We start from the raw sequence: 19759 nt of genomic DNA, 5'->3' as shown, positions 1-19759 counted from the left end.
AATTCTCTACCACAGAAAGTAGTTGAGGCCAATTCACTAAATATATTCAAAAGGGAGTTAGATGAAGTCCTTACTACTCGGGGGATCAAGGGTTATGGCGAGAAAGCAGGAAGTGGGTACTGAAGTTTCATGTTCAGCCATGAACTCATTGAATGGCGGTGCAGGCTAGAAGGGCTGAATGGCCTGCTCCTGCACCTATTTTCTATGTTTCTATGTTTCTATGTTGCATGTTAACTCCTGAGCCGATGTCCACCCGACTGTTTTGGTGCGAAATGACAGGCCTTACTGTCTGGGCTCAGTCACCGACAATGTGTGACCAATAATTGACTGTCTCTTTTCCCTTCTGTTTATTACAGTGAATTTAGTGGCGATTGTGGTCCTGTCCCGGGGAAAGTGCGGTCTGTCCACCTGCACCACTCGCTACCTGGTTGCCATGGCAGCGGCGGATCTACTGGTGGTCATCACTGCGATCATACTGTACCGGATCAGTTGGTATTATTTCCCGTGGTCTTTCCTGGGTATCACCCCTGTGTGTCGCGTTATACGTCTCCTGTCCTGTGTAGCCACTGACTGTTCTGTCTGGTTCACCGTCACTTTCACCTTTGATCGATTTGTGGCCATTTCTTGGCAGAAGCTGAAAACCAAATATTGCACCGGGAGAACTGCGGCTGTGGTCCTGGCAACAAGCTGCATTCTGCTCTGCTCAAAAAACATTCCTCACTACTTTACAATTGTACCTGGATATATAATCGACAATGTTCAGTGGTTCTGTTATTCAATGCCAGCCTATTATACTGAGCCCGGATGGCTGGGATTTGACTGGTTTGATACGGTATTAACCCCACTGCTCCCATTCGCTGTAATTTTGTTGCTCAATGCTCTGACAATCAGACACATTTCAGTGGCCAGTCGAGTCCGGAGGGGTCTGAGGGGTGAGAGCAAGGGGGGGAATGGCAGTGACCCAGAGATGGAGAGCAGGAGGAAGTCTGTCATTTTACTCTTCACCATATCCGGCAGCTTCATACTGCTGTGGCTGATATTTGTTATAGAATTCTTATATTATAGCATTGCAGGAATACATCCCGCTGATTACAATGTTTCTTTATATACCTTTCGACAAGTCGGATATATACTGCGGAATTTAAGTTGCTGCACAAACACATTTATTTACGGGGTGACCCAGTCCAAGTTCAGAGAACAGTTGAAGAGCGCGGTGAAATATCCGTTTACATCGATTATACAATTAATTAATAAACAGAACAACTGAGCACAGGCCAGAGGCGGGTCCCAGTGTTTCCAGTCCAGGAATATAATATTTAGCCCGAGACTTCCATCCCCTGAATTACACCAGGAATGGCTGGTGATCTGATAATACACCCAGCGACCTGTTTAGGACACGGCACTATTTCTGATTGACATGTCCCACCTTGTCTTTCTGGTCAGCACCACGAGCTTGTTGCATTCTGTCAGAGTTCTTCTGTAAAGGGTCACTGCAGCTATTTAGTGAAGGAATTCATTGCAGCTTCCAGAGTGAGAGGCTCGTCAATAGTTAGGTCGGCAGAGTGGAGGTGTAGTTCAGAGGATACATTACATAGAATAGACAGCACAGAAACATATAGTTCGGCCCGACTAGTCTGTGTTGGTGTTTATGCTCCAGATCAGTCTCCTCCCATTGCAAAAACGTCGTCTCAGCCTCTCAGCATATCTTTTATTTTATGTTCTCTCATTTACTCGTCTAGTTTCCCTTTGACAGCATCTGAGATATGTATCTCAACCACTTCCTGACGTAGGGAGTTCCACATTCTAACCACTCTCTGAGTAAATACATTGTTCTTTATTTCCCTATTGGTGTTATTAGTGATTATCTTGCATTTATGGTTCCACAGATTTGGATGCTCCCACGAGTATAAACTTTTCTGTCACCATCGACCCGGTCCAAAACAATCATAATTTACAAGACTTCGATCAGGACTCCTCTATGTTCTCTGTCTTCTACAGGAACCAAGCACAACCTGTTCAATCGTTCCTGATAACTGTTATCTTTCAGTTCTGGTGCAGTCCAACCAAACATTTGTGAGACCGTACTAGTGGCTCCCATCACCATCTCCATTGCCCTAGCCACCGACTCTATCCCTCTTCCTGTCAGCAGTCAAAGGCTGAACCCAGCCGTTCGCAACCTTAGCGTCTTATTTGAGCAGGAGATGGTCTTCCGTCCCCATATCCACTCCTGCACCAGGACGGCATCTTTGTGCCTCTGTTACAGTTAATTTGCTGCTCAAAACTTCATCCGTGCCTTTACCAGCTCTAGATATGACTCCTCCAATGCTCTCCTGGGTGGCTTCCAATCTCCCACCATCCATATACCTCAGCTCATCCAAAACTCTGCTGCCTGTGCCCCTGATTTGCATCTTATCGCAATACCCCATCACACCTGTGCTCGCTGACCTACATTGGCTCCCTGTCCGACAGCGCCTCAATTTTAAAATGATCATTCTTGTTTTCAAATCACTTCATGGCCTCTGCAACCTACACCAGTACTTAGTCCTCCTGAGATCTCTGTGCTGCTCCAAATCTGGCAGATTGCACATCCCCGATTTAAACTTCTCCACCAATGGCAGGCATGCTTTCAGCAACCTGGGTCCCAAGTTCTGGGCATCTCTCCTTAAACCTCTCCACCTCTAATTCTCCTCCTCCTTCAGCTGCCTAGGTCCCAAGCTCTGGGATTCTCTCCCTAAACCTCTCCACCTCACGAACTCTCCTCCTCCTTCAGCTGTCTAGGTCCCAAGCTCTAGCATTCCCTCCCTAAACCTCTATTCGTCTCTAACTCTCCTCCTCCATTAAGATTCCCCTTAAGACTAAATATTTGATGAAGATTATTTGCTAAAACCTCCTTTTGTGCCTCGATGTCAAGATGTCCTTTATTCCCTGTTGGATTTATTAATGGCTGTCTTCAATCTATGTCCCTGAGTTTTGGTATCTCCCACAAGTGGAAACATCTTTTCTCCCTCTACCCTATCAAAGCCTTTCATATCCTGAAAGACACAATCTGACCATCCCTCAGTCTTCTCTTTGCTAAACAAAAGAGCCACGGCCTGTTCAACATTTCCTGATAAGTACACCCTCTCAGTTCTGGTATCATTCCAGGAAATACACTTTGCATCTTCTCCAGTGCCGCGATGTCATTTTATAATATTTACACCAAGGATCCAATCAACTTTACAAAACTTCAATGTTTTACAATTCTATCCCTCGAGACACGAACAAAAGCCTGTTCTTTGTTTTTTATGGATTGATGAACTTCCAGCGCTGCATTTTTAGTGATTGGTGTAAATGTACTGTCCCGTCCCTCTGTTCCTCATTCCTGTTTAGATAATTATTTTCCAAGGAGAATGTCACTTTCATATTCTTCCGATTAAAACGCACCAACTCACACTCCTCTATTTTGATGTATTGTGTTCCTAACACAGATGAGACTGCACACAGTGAGATTAAAGTAACAGTGACCTAAGTCTTTATTAAGACACTCCTGAGTGAGGAACAGGCCTTAGAGGCCGGCTTATATACAGTGCTCCCAAGGGATGCTGGGATCCCTTGGGACTTCAGGGGATGTGCTCCCTGGTGGTGGAACATGGGAGTGCATGCTGTAGAGAAACACAACAGAAGTTCCTTTGCAATTTACACGCCCAGTTTGCAAGTTTAGGATCAGGTTCTACTGTTCTTCCTCATGTCCTTTGCAACTGATTTGAGGGATTAATGGACTCCGCCTGTCACAGGCTCGATGTCTTGCTGCTGTTACTGTGCAAATGACTCAGGGCGACCAGATAATTTGGAGGATAATTCGAGCTTTTTTGTAACAGCAAGTGAGGGGCCACAGTTTCACATCTCTGAAGTAGTGATTTGCTTCAAATTTAATTGTGCGGTCCAGGACACATCAAATCCTAACCTAAAATCCGTCTATGGTGGGACTCAAACCCACAATTTTTGAATGCCTTACATTAGATTGACTAAAAGTCGATTTTTTTTTGTGCACCGATCATTGGACTGTTCAAGTAGATCGTTAGCGTAGCTGCGATGACCAAGTGTTTAAGGTGTTAGACTTGAAGTTGAATGGGACTTCCCCACGCAGGTTTGAATCCTTGCTCGCAGTCGTTCTACACGAAAGGTATTCTTCTTTAATTGGCTTCCTGTGGATATCGCTAGAATCTGATTGCACTGATTGATGCGAATTGTAAACACTAATAATTTACAGGCATTAATTAGTGATGGTTGGTTTTATGGAAACTATTTGCAAAGATCAGTGAGAAATATGCACAGGAAACAGCATGAAAAAATCCCTTTCAAAAGATCCCTTCAATGTTTGGAAGGATATCACCTTCAGCTAATGAGTGTGAACGTGGTTTGGTTTTAAAAGTTGAACAGGATTTGACCAAACCACCAACGCAAGCCTCGAATCTGAAAGATTCTTCTAACATTAGTGTTTGCATTAAAGTGAGACGCCTGAGCCAAATGGCCACGCGCCCGCTGCAGTTCAGAGCAGCTTAACGGTGAGAATGAAGGATTACACACCGAAATTGTATTTATTTCTGTTTGATATTTTCCACTGTAGACCAATCAGCTGCAGTGACCCACTCTGTGATTGAACTACGAGACGTAGCAAAGCCGCGGATGATATGCAAGCATTCATTAAATGCTGCAAACACGCCGCAGGTCCATGACTTCTCTGCAGAATTAATGTTTCGCAGCATTGCTTCAAAGTATTGCAGGTCACGTATGAGTTCCTTTCCTAAGTATTTAAGCTGCTCTAAAATACTTTCAATCTACCACCAAGAATAAAGTAAATAGCCAGTACGTGAATAAAACCCGCTACTTTGGCGTGATTCGCATCAGGCTCTAAACAATAGAGCTCGCTGGCCTTATTGCTGTAATGCAGGAAATGCAAAAATTGACAGCATGGAAAGAGGACATTTCAGCCCATCGTGTAGGTGCTGGCGGACCAAGACCTTCCCAGCCTAAATCCCACTTTCCAGCTCTATGTCACCTCTGTCGGTTACTGCAATTTTAAATGCTCATGCACGTATTTAAAAATTGTATGAAGGGTTGTGCCGCTGCCAGCCAATCAGGCAGTGAGTTCCAGTCTCCCACGATCAATGCATTGCTTGTCGAATCATCCGCACTTCCCCAATAACATTAAATATATTCCCCGTGGTTGTTAACCATTCTGCCAAGTGAAACAAGCCCTTCTTACCCACTCTATCTTGGCCCCTGATAAATTTATACACTTCACTATAGTCTCGCCTCAGCGTCCGCTTTTCCATAGAAAACAGAACAGCATTTCCAATCTTTCTTTAAAGCAAAATTCTCCAGTCCAGGCACATTTCTTGTAATCTCCTCTGCACCTTTTCCAGTGCAATCAATCTTTCCTGAAATGTGGTGACTATAACTGAACACAGTACTCCAGCTGCAGCCAAATCAGTGTTTTATATAGTTCAATTATAAACTGCTTGCTCTTGTATTCAATGCCGCATGAAATATAGACAAGTATTCCACATGCCTTCTGAACCATATTATCTACCTGGCCTGCTACCTTCAGGGATCTGTGGACCTGCACTCCATGGTCCCTTTTTCATCTGCACATTTCAGCTTCGTACCAATTAATGTTTATTACCTTGCCTTATTAGACATCCCCAAATACATTACCTCGCAATTATCCGAATTCAATTCCATTTGCCACTGTTCTGCCCACCTGCCCAGTGCATTGGTATTTTCCTGCAGTTTGCAGCTTTTTTCTTCAATTTCAACGACACAGAAACAGGCCATTTGGCCCAAGCATTCCATGCCGGCATTCATGCTCCACTTTATTCTCCTGGAACAGCTTCTGCCGCATGTAAATAGTTACATTTTACGTGGCACAAATGTCTGTAGAAATACCACCAACGATGTATCCGCAAAAATCCTCCAAATGGCCCAGGAGGATAGACGCACCAATATAACTATCCGCGATCAGGCCGACATACACAGCATCGAAACAATAACCACAGTCGACCAGCTTCATTGAGCTGGCCTCATTGTTCACATGCCTGATGCAAGACTCCCAAAGCAAGCGCTCTACTCGGAAATGCTGCACGGCAAGCGATGCAGAGTTGGGTGTAGAAATCGTTTCAAGGTCACCCATCAAGCCTCTTGATAAAATGTAACATCTCCACCGAAACCTTGGGGTCCCTGGCGAAATACCACCCCAATTGGAGGAAGAGCATCCGGGAGGGCGCTGAGCAACTCGAGTCTCGTCGCCGAGTGCATGCAGAAAGCAAGCGCAGGCAGTGGAAGGAACGTGTGGCAAACCAGACTCACCACCCTTCTTTTCCTTCAACGAATGACTGTCCCACATGTGACAGAGACAGCAATTCCCTTATTGGACTGTTCAGTCACCTAAGACCTCACTTTTAGAGTGGAAGCAAGTCTTCCTCGAATTTCGAGGGACCGCCTAAAATGATGATTGTCCAGTTATGTTTGTAGTGATTCGTGAGCCCCGAGGATGTTGGTGGTGGGGGATTATGTGATGGTTATTGTTATGTATGTGAATCTTAATTGTGTGTAAGACTTGCCACCAGAGGGCACACCTGTGGAAGACCTATGGGTCACGTGTGTGTACCCTGGTGAAAACAGGCATTAAAAAGCAGTCCACCATGATGATGCCTCACATTGGGGTTTTATTAAACAGACCACGTTCGTACTGGTTTAAATATACAACACAGCCTCGTGTATATATTCCAAACATAACAACTGGCGACGAGTTACAACCACGAACTTTCACGCGGAAATGGCTGCCGTTGGTATTCTGTTGAGATTTATTGAGGATGATGATTGGGACGCCTTCGTTGAGCGCCTCGACCAGTACTTTGTGGCCAACGAATTGGTGACGCCTGAAACAGGGATCAAGCTCAGGGCGATTCACCTCACCATATGTGGGTCATCGGTATATGGCCTCCATAAGAACTGGCTGGCACCGTCAATCTAACGGACAAATCGTACACATAGCTCTGCACGATTGCTAAGGATCATCTCAAGCCCAAGGAGAGCATCCTGATGGCCAGATATGGCTTTTACACGCACCGTCGCTCCGTGGGCCACAATGTGGAGAGTTTAATCGTCGACCTTAAACGCCTTCTGAGGCAGTGCGAATTTGCAGGATCCTTGGGTGAAATGTTGCGGGTCTTTTTCGTACTGTGAATTTGCCACGAAGGCAACCTTCGCAAGCTGCTCTCTGCCGAATTCCTGGAACTGAGCAAGGCCATCAAGATAGCCCAGGCCTTCATCTCCACGAGCGATAACATGAAGCAGATATCTTCACAGAATCGAGGTACACCGGCAAGTACTGTGCATAAAATAATGCCTTCAGCAGGCAGGACTATACACGATAGGGCTGGAGTGATTAAGAGCCCGCTGGGGAGCGCTAATGTGAATCGATTAACGCCATGCTGCTGCTGCGGGGAGAATCACAGAGACAATCAATATCGTGTTGAGCACTGCGTGTGCAGCGGCTGTGGGGACAATGGGACACTTCAGCGATTGTGCAAGCGACCTCGGACTCACCACGTGGCACAATCAGCAAAGAGCGACGGATCCAGTGCAGACCACGCTGAACGAGCAGGAGAGGCCATCTCAGCTGGAGGATGAGAAGGAATTGAATGTGGTACACATCTTCACCACCAAAAGCCCCCCGATAATGTTAAAAGTTAAACTTAACGGCATTCCAGTCTCCATGGAACTGGACACGTGATCAAGCCAATCTATAATCAGCCAGAAGGCCTTTGATAAACTATGGAGTAACAAGACACGGAGACCAAAACTGAGCGTGATTCACACTACACTGTGCATTTACAGCAAATAACACATAGCTGTCATTGGCAGTGCGGCAGTGAAAGTGCCATATGATGGAATGGTGCATGATTTACCACTATGGATTGTACCAGGCGATGGCCCTTCGCTGTTCGGCAGGAGCTGGCTAGGCAAGTTCCGATGGAACTCGGACGACATCAAAGCCATTACCTCTGCAGATGACGCCCTGTGCGAACAGATACCAAAAAAATTCTCGGCACTCGTTGAGCCAGGACTCGGCAACTTCACAGTGAAGATCCACTTTTCCTGGGCATGGCCCGTTCATCACAACGCCCGTGCAGTTCCATATATTATGCGAGAGAAAGTCAAAATTGTGCTGGACAGACTTCAAAAAGAGGGAATCATATTGCAAGTCGAGTTCAACGAGTGGGCCACTCCAATCGTGCCGGTGCTAAAGAGGGATGGGACGGTCCGAATCTGTGGCGACTGCAAGGTGACGATCAACCGAGACTCGTTACAGGACCAGTATCCACTACCCAAAGCGAAGGACTTATTCGCAAAGCTAGTAGCGGGAATGTCGTTCAACAAACTAGACCTCACCTCCGCTGACTTCAAGCAGACGTTGGCTGAACCGTCAAAGAAGTTGACTTGCATCAACATGCACAAAGGACGATTCATGACTCACAGATGCCCCTTTGGAATTCGCTCAGCAGCGGCCATCTTCCAGTGGAACATGGAGATTCTGCTTAAATCGGTTCCATTACAGTGGTAACCAAGGACGACATCTTGATCACTGGTCGAAACACGACCGATCAAATGCACAATCTTGATGAGGTTCTAAAGCGACTGGAAAGAGTGTGACACAGGCTGAAACGCTTCAAGTGTGTTTCCTTGCGCAAGAGTTCCAATTTCTGGGGAAAAAATTGCGGCGCACAGCATCAGTCCCATGGACGCCAAGACGGAGGCCTTCATGCAAGCACCCAGACCAGAAAACGTGGCGGAGCTGCGTTCGTTCCTGGGAGTCCTCAACTACTTTGTTAACTTTCTACCAGTGTTGAGTATTTTGCTGGAATGGTTGCATTAGCTGCTACGCAAGGATGACGACTGGATTTGGCGCAAATCTCAAATAATAGCTATTCACAATGCCAGACACATGCTATGCTCCAACCAATTATGCGTATTGTATGACCATGTAAACGTTTGGTGCCAGCAAGTGACGTGCCATCGTGCAGGGTCGACTATGTGTTAAAGCGAGCAAATGTGTCAGGCAAACTGCAGCCAGTTGCGTATGCGTCCATATATTTGTCCAAGGCTAAAATAAACTATAGTATGGTTGAGAAGGAAGCGCTGACTTGTGTATACGGGGTTAATAAATTCCAAAAATAACTATTTGGTCTCCGGTTCGAGATCGGAACCCACTACAAACTGCTCACTTCACTGCTCTGATAAAGCAAAGCTATCAACACCAATGTTTCGTCCTACATCCAAAGGTGGGCACTAACGTTGTCTGCATATGACTATGTAATCCGCCACAGAACAGGCACAGAAAACTGCGCAGACGCCCAGACTCGGTTGCCATTGCCCACTACCGGCGTGGGAATGGTGCAACCTGCAGTTGTGCTTCTGGGAATGGATGCCTTTTAGAGCGAGGGGTCGCCCGTCACGACTCGCTCGATCAGCTCCTGGACCAGGCAAGACCCCCTGTTATCACTAATAAAACGATGCATCCTAAATGGGAGCTGGTCGGTGGTTCCCAGAGAAATGCAAGAGGAAATTTAGCCTTTTCACCTGTGCAAGGACGAACTGTCAGTCCTGTCGGATTGCCTCCTATGGGGAATCGCGGGATTTTGCCCAAAAAAGGAAGGGAAATATTTATACGCGGCCTAAACAGTTTCCACCCAGGCAGAGTCATGATGAAGGCTATCGCCAGGTTGCACTTATGGTGGCACCGACATCGACACCGAATTAGAATCGTACATACACCAATGTGACGTATGCTCACAGCTGAGCAATTCATCCATGGAGGCCCCACTGAGTCTGTGATCACGGTACTAAAATTCATAGTCCAGTGTCCAAGTAAATTTAGCTGGCCCCTTCCTAGCGAAGATGTTTCTAGTAGCAGTGGATGCATCCTCAAAATGGATTGTACGTATAATAATATCATAATGAATATCCTCTGCCACCATTGAAAGCCTCAGGGCCAGATTCGCCACCAATGGGTTAACCAACGTCCTTGTCAGAGACAACAGACACTGCTTCACCAGCTTGGAATTCAACTATTCAACACCCGCAATGGCATCAAGCAGGCCAGGTCTGCCCCATTTAAACCCGCATCCAATGGCCAAGCGGATGACCAGTCCAAACCATCAAGCAAAGGTTGAGACGTTCAACGGACAGCTCCTTACAGGTTATCAGCTACCGGACGCGCCGCCACTCTCTCACGGGCATCGCCCTGCAGAATTGCTAATGAAGAGAGCACTCAATATCAGACGCTCCTTAGTCAGCCCGGACCTCAATGATCACGTAGACTGCCTTGAGATCATGTTCACATAATGTGTGCCATGATCTCAAGGCAGTCTCACATGACACTGAATTCAATGCCCCGGTGTTTGTTCTTAATTATGCACGGTCCCAAGTGGATTGCTGGCACAGGCTTAGCCAAGGAGGGGAATAGAGTACTTTTTGTGAAATTGTTTAATGGGGAAACGTGTAACAAGCACCTGTATCATGCGAACTGCAATTCACGGACTACCAAGAAGAGTTTGAGGAGCACCCCACCATCTACGATCCACCACACACATCCAACCGGCAAGTGATATCACTGTCAACCACGAGAATGAATCCACCTTGCCTGACAGTCCAAGCAGACCAGCCGAGCATCCATGCAGCGATGACCCGATAAACTCATCCATGCCAGGATGTCAACTCAGGCGATCGACCTAGGAACACAGACTGCCAGATCGCCTCAACCGACAAGTAAATTGGACTCAAGATTTTGGGTCGAATTTACGTAACTTACGTGAAACTGACCTGTTTGTAAGACTTACCACCAAAGTGCACACCTGTGGGAGACCTGTGGGTCATCTGTGAGTAACCTGGAACAAGCAGGTTTAAAAGGCAGGCCACCACGTAGCTGCCTCACCATGGAGTAATATTAAACAGACCAAGGTCACAGTGGCTTCAGTCCACAACTCAGCCTCGTGGAGTTATTCAAAACATAACAGTCATGACGTTGAGAGTCAACTGGTTTGACTCTCGCTTGCTGGAGATCGTTATTGCCTAGCACATGTGTGAAGCGAAATTCATAATCTGCTGGATGTGGTTATTTGTGGCACACATGAACATATGCAACATAGTTTCCGACAGGGCAGTGAATGATTGATAACTACAGGCTGTATGCAGAGAGATTCGTGCAGGTACTTGAAGGATAGTTCCTGGAATTTGAAGACGTCGCGGAAATATCAGCCATGGACAAAAAAGTATGTTGAATTTAGCTGCTCACAGTACTGACGGTTACCACAGTTGGTTACAGCGTGATGCTGCTAAAACCATGTTTGTGGGCTCGACCCCCTTATGGGTGACAGCATTTTTTGTGGGGTTGCTGGTATATTATTCGTGTTGTTTTTAAGATGCTTAATGGTTTGGAAGGAAACTCACATAGGACCTATAACTCATGGGCCTTAGAGGTTAACCCAATGTTTCTCTCGCAAACGATGTTCCCTGACCTGATGAGTGTTTCCAACATGTATTGAACAATTCCATATACATCTGCTGCACTTTGCGTTTTATGTTGGTGAAGTGGCCCCCTATCTATTATGAAATAAAATTATTGCAGATAAGTTGCAGAGGTTGGAAAATTAAATTAAGTATAATTCCGAATATTGGTGCTTCAGCAGGAGAATGCTCGCCAATCATCAATTTGTGCAGTATCCTCTCTTGTACAATCACACCTTTCTTGTAATGTGGTGAACAGAACTGCAAGCAGTACTCTAGCTTTGGCCCAAATGTTGTTTCATACTGTTGAAGCAGAACCTCCCTGCTCTTATAGGCTATGCATCACCTAATAAATATGTGTTCCATATGCCTTCTTAACCAACTGTCGTTCCACTTTCATGGATCTGTTTGAAAATTCACTCCAAGAACACCCTATTATCTTATACATCTCAGTGTCCTTTCATTGATTGTTTATTCCTTTGCCTTTATAGCCCTCCCCAAGTGAATTACCTCATACTTCTCCGGATTGAATTCATGGTTCCACTATTCACCCCAACAGTCTCTGGCTGTCCTCTTCATCATCAACTACACAGCCGATTTTAGTATAATCTAAAATGTCTTAATCATAACCCATACATTTATGACTAAACCATTGATATATAGCACTAAATGCAGGATAGCTACGACTGAGACCTGCGGACCCTCTTTGGAAACAGCCTTCCAATCACGTCTTCTTTAGAAGATGAGTATCGAATCAGAAAGGAGGAAAGCACTGTTAGAGCTGGAAGTTCGAAGATTAGTATGGCAGTTCGAAAGACGGAGCAAAGCAAGATTGGAAAATAGAGAGTACATGAGTTTGGCTGTGCATAATGGCATATTCATAAATGCAAGGAGTATGGTGGATACGGCAGCGGAGCTGACGGCACAGATAGTTATGTTGAAGCTTGATATCTTAGCAATTACTGAAACATGGCATAAAGAGCGGGAGGATTTGCAACTCAGCATTCCCGGTTACAGGTATATCAAACAAAATTGAGATAGGATTAAGAAGGAGGGGGTGGCAATGTTGATTACACAAAATATTGCAGCTATGAGAAGGGGTGATATGTCAGAATGATCTTCAAATGAGGCTAAATGAAAATAGGAACAACTACGTTGCTGGGAGTGTAAAATAGGCCCCCAAACAATCCGAGGGAAATTGAAGAAGTAATGTGTTGGCAAATGTCTGACAAATGCATTAACATTATGCAGTAATATTCGGTGATTTCATTCACTGTAATATTAACTGGGATAATATTAACTGGGATACAATCAGTGTAAAAGGTATAGACGGCACAGAATACCTCAGTCGCAGTCAGGAGAACTTTTTGTAGCCCGTATGTAGCCAACGGAGGGGGCGGTTCTTTACTTCGTTTCAGGCAACGAAGCTAGGCAGGTGGAAGAGGTATCAATGGGAGAATCACTGCAGTGACTCCGCAAGACCGAGAACTTTATGGATAGCACGTTTCTTGAGGTGATCACTAGGTAGCTTAAGAGAGTGAAGGCAGGGAATGGATGTGTGGTCGTCAGACCGAAGGGGAGGAGCAGCCAGGTCTCGTGGAAGTCACCTGAGTGCATCTTGCTCCCCGAGCAGCATTCAGTTCTCAGTACTGCTGGGGCGATAGCTCATCCGGGTATGCAGAGAGAGCTAAGTGCACGGTACCACTGCTGGCAGAGCTGCACAGGGTGGATGGGTTGGGGGAGAAGAGTGGAAGCGCAATAATGGTAAAAGATTCGATTGTTAGTTGAACAGATACCGCAGACGTTATTCCAGTACGGAATGTTGTCAAAATGGTGCAGGGTCAGGATTTGAACTGAGCAGCTGCGGGGGATTCTGGGGGGTCTTCTGTGCTGTAATTTTCTGTGATTCCATGATTCGATGAACAGAAAAAGTGGACGTGAAACAGCCCACTGAAGGTAAATCAGTGTCAGAGCACTGGGAGGTATTCAAGTAGGAGATACAAGTTCAGTGTTAACATGTTCCTAGGAAGAAAAACGGCAACATGTGCCAAATCTAGAGCCGCCTAGATAATAAGGCGCATACAGTGAAACATAAGGCTAAGAGAGGAAGCTTAGATCAGCAACTGAGATCCCAGTACTGCAGAAAGCCTCGCTGTGAAATTATAAATGAATTTTGGAAAGAAAAGATTGAACATGAAAAATACTGGCACGTTGAATCAAAGAAAACCCAGAGATGTTTTACAATTGCATAAATAACAAGAGGATAACGAAGGGCAGAATAGGGAATTTAGCGAGCAAAATGGGAATCTATGTGTGGAAGTGAAGTATGTGGGAATGGTACTTAACAAAAGTATTGCAGCAGTTTAATAAAGGAGGGCGACAATGCCAGCGTTAAAGGTATGGAAGAAGAGATTTAATATTGGATGGGATAAACATAGTAAGGAATCAATGATTAAGGAGTTTGGCATCTACGAATGCAAATAAATCTCCAGGACGCAATGAAATATATCCTAGGCTATTAAAAGAAGCAAGTGACGAAATTGCGGAGGCTCTGACCATCATTTGAGCAACCTCCCGAGGTGCAGAAGAAGTAATAAAACATTGGATAACTGCTAACGTTGTACCATTATTTAAAAAGGGATAAAATGAAACAGCGAATAATTAAAGACAGTTAGTGTAATCCTGGTGATGGGAAATTTATTGGAATCAACGCTGAGGGACAGTATAAAACTCCATTTTGAAAGGCATTGATTCAAAAGAACAGTCAGCATCGAAATGTTAAGGGAAGGTCTTGTCTGACTTATTTCATTGTACTTTTTCAGGAGGTAACAAAGAGGTAGGATACGTGGAGTGCACTTGAAGTTAGCCACAAGGATTTTAACAAGACTTTTTACAAAGTCTCACATGCCAGGCTGATCAAAAAAGCTAAAGCCCATGGGACTTTAGGGAGTGTTGCAAATCGGATCGAAAATTGGCTCAGTGACAGGAAGAAAATGGTTGATGTATGTTTTTACGAATGGAAGGCTTTCCAATGGGGGTTCGTAGGGTTCAGTGCTCAGTCCCTTGTTTTCTGTAGTTTACATTAATGATTGAGATATAAATGTAGGGGGCATTGTAAAGAAGTTCACAAATAATACAAACATTGTCTGTGTGTATGACAGTGAGGAAGGAAGTTTAGACTGCAGGAAAATATCGATTGACCAGTCAGTTGGGTAGAAAAGAGAAACATGGCAATCAATCCAGGGAAGTGTCAGCTAATAGAATCGGGGAGGTGCAACAAGGCAACAGAATGCACACAAAATAGCTGGATACTGAGATTTGTGGAAGAACAAAGGGACCTTCGAGTGTATGCCCTCAGATCCTTAAAGTTAGAGGATAGTTCGATTATGTATTTCAAAAGGCATGTGGAATCCTTTACTTTATGAGCCTAGGGATAGAATGCAAGAGCAGGGAAGTTATGGAACAACTGCAAAACAATAGTTAAGGTGCAGCTACAGGAAATATTTGATTGCACTCGAGAGGGCACAGAGGACATTACGAGGATGTTGCACAGACTGGAAAATTGAAGCTATGAGGAAAGATTGGCTGAACTATGTTTTATTTTGATTGGAATTGAGGAGGCTGATGCAAGATTGAATTGAAGTGCATGAAATATGAGGGCCCTACATAGAATGGGTAGCAATGACATTAGAAAGAACATTTGCCTAAGGTGTGTGGTCAAAAACCAGGCGCATCGAGGCAATGTAGTTGATATCATGATTGGAGAGGAGATAAGTGGAATAAATTTATCCAGATGATGATGGGTGTCTGGACCTCACTAGCTGAAAGGATGGTAGACGCAGAAACCCTCACCATTATTTATAACGTACTTGGAAGTGCACTTAAAGAACCGTATCCTACAGGCCTACGCACCTCGTGTTGGAGGTCGGGTTCGGCCGGTTTGCTATTTGTCGGCGGGCAGAGACACAATGAGACAAATGGCTTCGGTCAGTGTTGTATTATTTCTATTATTCTATGAGGAGAAAGTGTTAGAAAGATTCAGAGATTTCGTAAGGGAATTCCAGAGCTAAGAGCCCAGGCAGCTGGAGTTACGGCCACGAATGGTTGAGTGATTATAATCAGAGTTGTTCAATATGACAGGTTTAGGGGAGAGAAGATTTGTCAGGGATTTATGGAGCTGGAGGAGAAGACAGAGATAGGGAGGGGGAAGGAAATGGAGCGGTTTGAAAGCAAGGATGAGATTGTATAATCGATGATTTGCTTAACCGGGAGTGAATGTCGGTCAGTGAGAACAGGGGCGATGGGTGAACGGGCTTGGTGCCAGTTAGTACACAGGCAGTCTATTTTCTGGATGAGCACAAGTTTCCATAGTATAGAACGTGGGTGGCAACCCAGGAGTGCATTGGAATAGTCCAGTCCAGAGGCAACAAATGTATGGATAAGGATTTCAGCAGTGGACGCGCTGAGGCAAGTTTGAGATGGCTGATGTTACGCACGTGGGATACTCCATAATTCAGACGTAAAAGGTTGGCAGCCACGAGGAAGGATTTGGTTGCATGCAGTCAGCGGTTTAGTTTAATAGACTGTGATTTAAGTTATGGGATTGAGTAGGATTTGGAAGGAATTCAAGAAGCAAAAAAACTTCCTGACGGCAGCAGAAAAGCTGTCGAGGAGGAAGTGCACGGAATGGAGATTACCTTTGGAATTCTCGTTTCTCAATCAGTGAACGGTTCACAGCCGTTGATTTGTTTGGAGCGCACGGAATGTGTACAGTTGGGGTCTCATAATCTCAGGAAGGATAGAGAGGGAGGAAGGAAGGTTCACCAGACTGATTCCTGGGATTTTGGGATAGTTCGATGACAAGAAATTGAGTAGACCAGGAAAGTATTCGCTCGGTTTAGAAAAATGTGAGGTGAACTCATTGAAATATACAACATTCCTACAGTGCTTGACAGCATACATGCAGAGAGGACGTTTACTCTGTCATGGGAGTCTAGAACCAGGGGGCACTGTCTCAGAATAAAAGATCTGCTCTTTAGGACTGAAATCAGGAGAAACGTTTACACTCATAGGGTGGTGAATATTTTGAATTATATACCCCAGAGGGCTGTGGAGGTCAGTCTGTGAGTATATACATGACAGCGATCGATAGATTAGGGGATATTAAGGGCATTAAGGGTTATGGGACAGTGCAGGAAAGTAGATTTGAGGTAGAAAATCAGCCATAATCTCATTGAATGTCGCAGCAAACTCGAGGGGTCGAATGGCTGACTCCTGCTCCTAATTCTTATGTCTTTTTGAAAGAAGTGGAAATAAAAACTAACACGGTGTTTAATTATTAATTGTTCCCATTAGTCTCTCGCTTCATCCGAGCTCACCCTGGACCATGGCCCACGAGCGAACATCAGGCCATCGTTACCAAGAAAGTCACTGATCACATCTCCTCTGGGGATCTTCCCACATGGCCGCTAACCTCTGAGTTCCCCAACCCCGCGCAGCCAAATACAACAATCACTTCAGCCTGTTCGCGCCCCATGGAACTGATGTCTCCCTGTCTCAGCTCTATTTTTCTCCCCTTATCTTACCTGTTCCCACCTACTGGGACATTTGGAATAGCGTGATGCAATTATGTAGAGATGGCATGTTTTTCTGAAAGGGAAATCATGCTTGCCAAATTTGCAGGAGTTCTTTGAGGATGTAACGAGCAGATGGATAAGGAGGAACCAGTGCACGTGGTGTAATTAGATTTCGAGAAGGCATTCGATAAGCTGCCACATAATAGTTTGCTGTACAAGATAGAAGTTCACGGATTTATCGGTAATGAATTAGAATTGGCTAAATAACAAAAAACAGAGAGTCGGAATAAATGGGGCATTGTACGGTTGGCAACGCTGACGAGTGGGGTGCCGCAGGATCAGGGTATTGAGTCTTTAACTATTTACAGTCTGTATTAATGACTTAGTAAAAGAGACCGAGTGTAATTTAGCCAAGTTTGCTGATGATACCAAGCTAGTTGGGAACGCAAATTGTGAAGAGGACATAAAACATCTGCAAAGGGAGATAGACAAGCTAATGAGTGGGCAAACTTTTGGCAGGTGGCGAATCATGTGGGATATTGTGAGATTATCCAATTTGGCAGAAATACTAGGTAAGCAAATTATAATTTAAATTGAGAAAAATTGCAACGTGCTGCAGTACAGAGAAACCTGGGGAGCCGTGTGCATGAACCACAAAACGTTAGTATTCAGGTACAGCAATTAATCAGGAGTGCAAATGGAATGTTGACCTTTATTGCAAGAAGGATGAAGTATAAAAGCAGAGAAGTCCCGCTACACATTTGCAGGCTATTAGTGAGGCTACACCAGGAGTACTGCATACAGTTTTGGTATCCTTAGTTACATAGATATACTTGCATTGGAGGCTGTACAGAGAAGGTTCACCAGAATGATTTCGGAGATGAGAACGTTGACTTATGAAGATATGCCAGAGTAGGTTAGACCTATACTGATTGCAGTTCAGAAGAATGAGAGGTGATGATATTGAAATTTGTAAGAAAATGAGAGGGCTCGAAAACGTGATGCAGAGAGGATATTTCCACTCATCGGGGAAACTAAAACGAGGGGACATAGTCTCAGAATAAAGAGCCTCCCATTTAAAACTGAGATTATAATCTTTTTTTCTCAGAGGGTTGCAAGTCGATGGAATTCTCTGCACGAGAGAACTGTGAAGGTTTGGTCATCATATATATTTAATGCGGGGATGGACATATTTTTGAGCGATAAGAGAGCAAAGGATTACAGTGTGCGTGATGGGAAGTACAGCTTAGTCCATGATCAGATGAGCCATCATCAAACACATTGACATAGAGGGCTCGAGGGGCCAAATGGCCGACTTCTTCTTTTTTTTATGTTCTTATGGTATAAAACGATAATTTGATATCGAGCCACATTAGGAGATTTAATAGATGGGCAAAAGCTTTGTCACAGAGCTAGGTTACAAAGCGTCCTAAAGTAGTGGAGAGATGTGGAGAGGTTTAGCTAGGAATTCCAGAGATTAAGAGTCAGGCAGCTAAAGGGATGACCAGCGATTGTTGAACGATTATAATCAGGGATACTCAAGATGGCAGAAATAGAAGAGCGCCTATATCTCCAGTGGTTATGGGGATGGAGGAGATTAATGGCATTGGGAGGGGCGAGGCCATGGCGAGATGTGAAAACAACAATGAGAATATTGAAATCCAAGCATTGCTTCAGCGCGAGCCAATATCGGTGAGCGACCATCAGTGTGCTGGGTGAATGGGATTGATCCGAGTTTGTATACAGCCAGAGAGTTTTAGGACAACCTCAAGTTTACATAGGGTAGATCCAGTAAGGAGTGCGTTGGAGTTGACAAGTCAGAGATAATGAAGGCATGGTCAGGATTTCAGCAGCTGATGGGTGACGGTAGCGGCGGTGTCGGCCAATGTTATGGATGGGGGACACTCCTCAAGGAGACAAAAGTTTGACACCGACGGGTGAGTGAGTTGGTGAAATGCAGTCAGCGGCTTAGATTAAGAGCCTCAGCTGTGGATTAATTTAATTGAATTAGGAGGTTTTATGTGGAGGTCAAGATTAAAAGAGATATCCCGTGGGCAGCAGAAAATCAGTAAAGGAGGCAGTGAGGAAACGCTTTTATCCTGGTTCGACTTCCCGACTTCTCGTATTTCAATCAGTGAATGGTTCACATCCGCTCTTGGAGTGTAAATAATGGAACTGAAATAAATACAATCAGGGGCTTTAATCTATCATATCATCATTACATGAATGTTAATTGCAGATACGATGTGACTTAAATAATAAGGTGTGTGATTCTTGTGTAAATCATAATGTTATCAAAAGTTTGCAGGTTCGAGTCTTGCCCGAGATGCGCTAGTTAATTATATTTTAACTTTACAAAACCAAACCGTATGTCCAATCGTTAGGTTGATGAATGGTTGATGAATAGCGGTGTATAAAAAATGAGATATTTCACAACTCTCAAGAAAAATATGTTCCACTGAGAAGGAAACGGCAAAAGAGAAAAGATAGCCAGTCTAACTAATGAAATAAAAGACGGTATCAAATTAAAAACAAGGACATACAATATGGCCAAAATTAGTGGGAGGCAGAAGATTGGAAAGAGTTTAAAAGCGAACAAAGAATTACAAAAAAATGATTACGAATGGGAAGAT

The 19759-nt window shown here is 44.6% G+C and overlaps 1 protein-coding gene across 1 annotated transcript; it reads left to right on the top strand.

Moving 5' to 3' along the window:
• Positions 1 to 364: 364 nt before the first annotated feature.
• LOC139241350 (probable G-protein coupled receptor 139) lies at positions 365 to 1267 on the top strand (the record flags this gene model as incomplete). The annotated part of the gene is made up of 1 exon (XM_070869958.1): positions 365 to 1267. A coding segment is annotated over one exon (903 nt), but the record flags the coding sequence as incomplete, so codon positions are not given.
• Between the last annotated feature and the right edge of the window lie 18492 nt (positions 1268 to 19759).

Source organism: Pristiophorus japonicus, unplaced genomic scaffold (genome assembly GCF_044704955.1).
Source record: "Pristiophorus japonicus isolate sPriJap1 unplaced genomic scaffold, sPriJap1.hap1 HAP1_SCAFFOLD_105, whole genome shotgun sequence".
In the NCBI taxonomy this organism is placed as follows: domain Eukaryota; kingdom Metazoa; phylum Chordata; class Chondrichthyes; family Pristiophoridae; genus Pristiophorus; species Pristiophorus japonicus.
The sequence above is the reverse complement of the archived record's forward strand: the minus strand, read 5'-3'. Positions and strand labels throughout refer to the sequence as shown.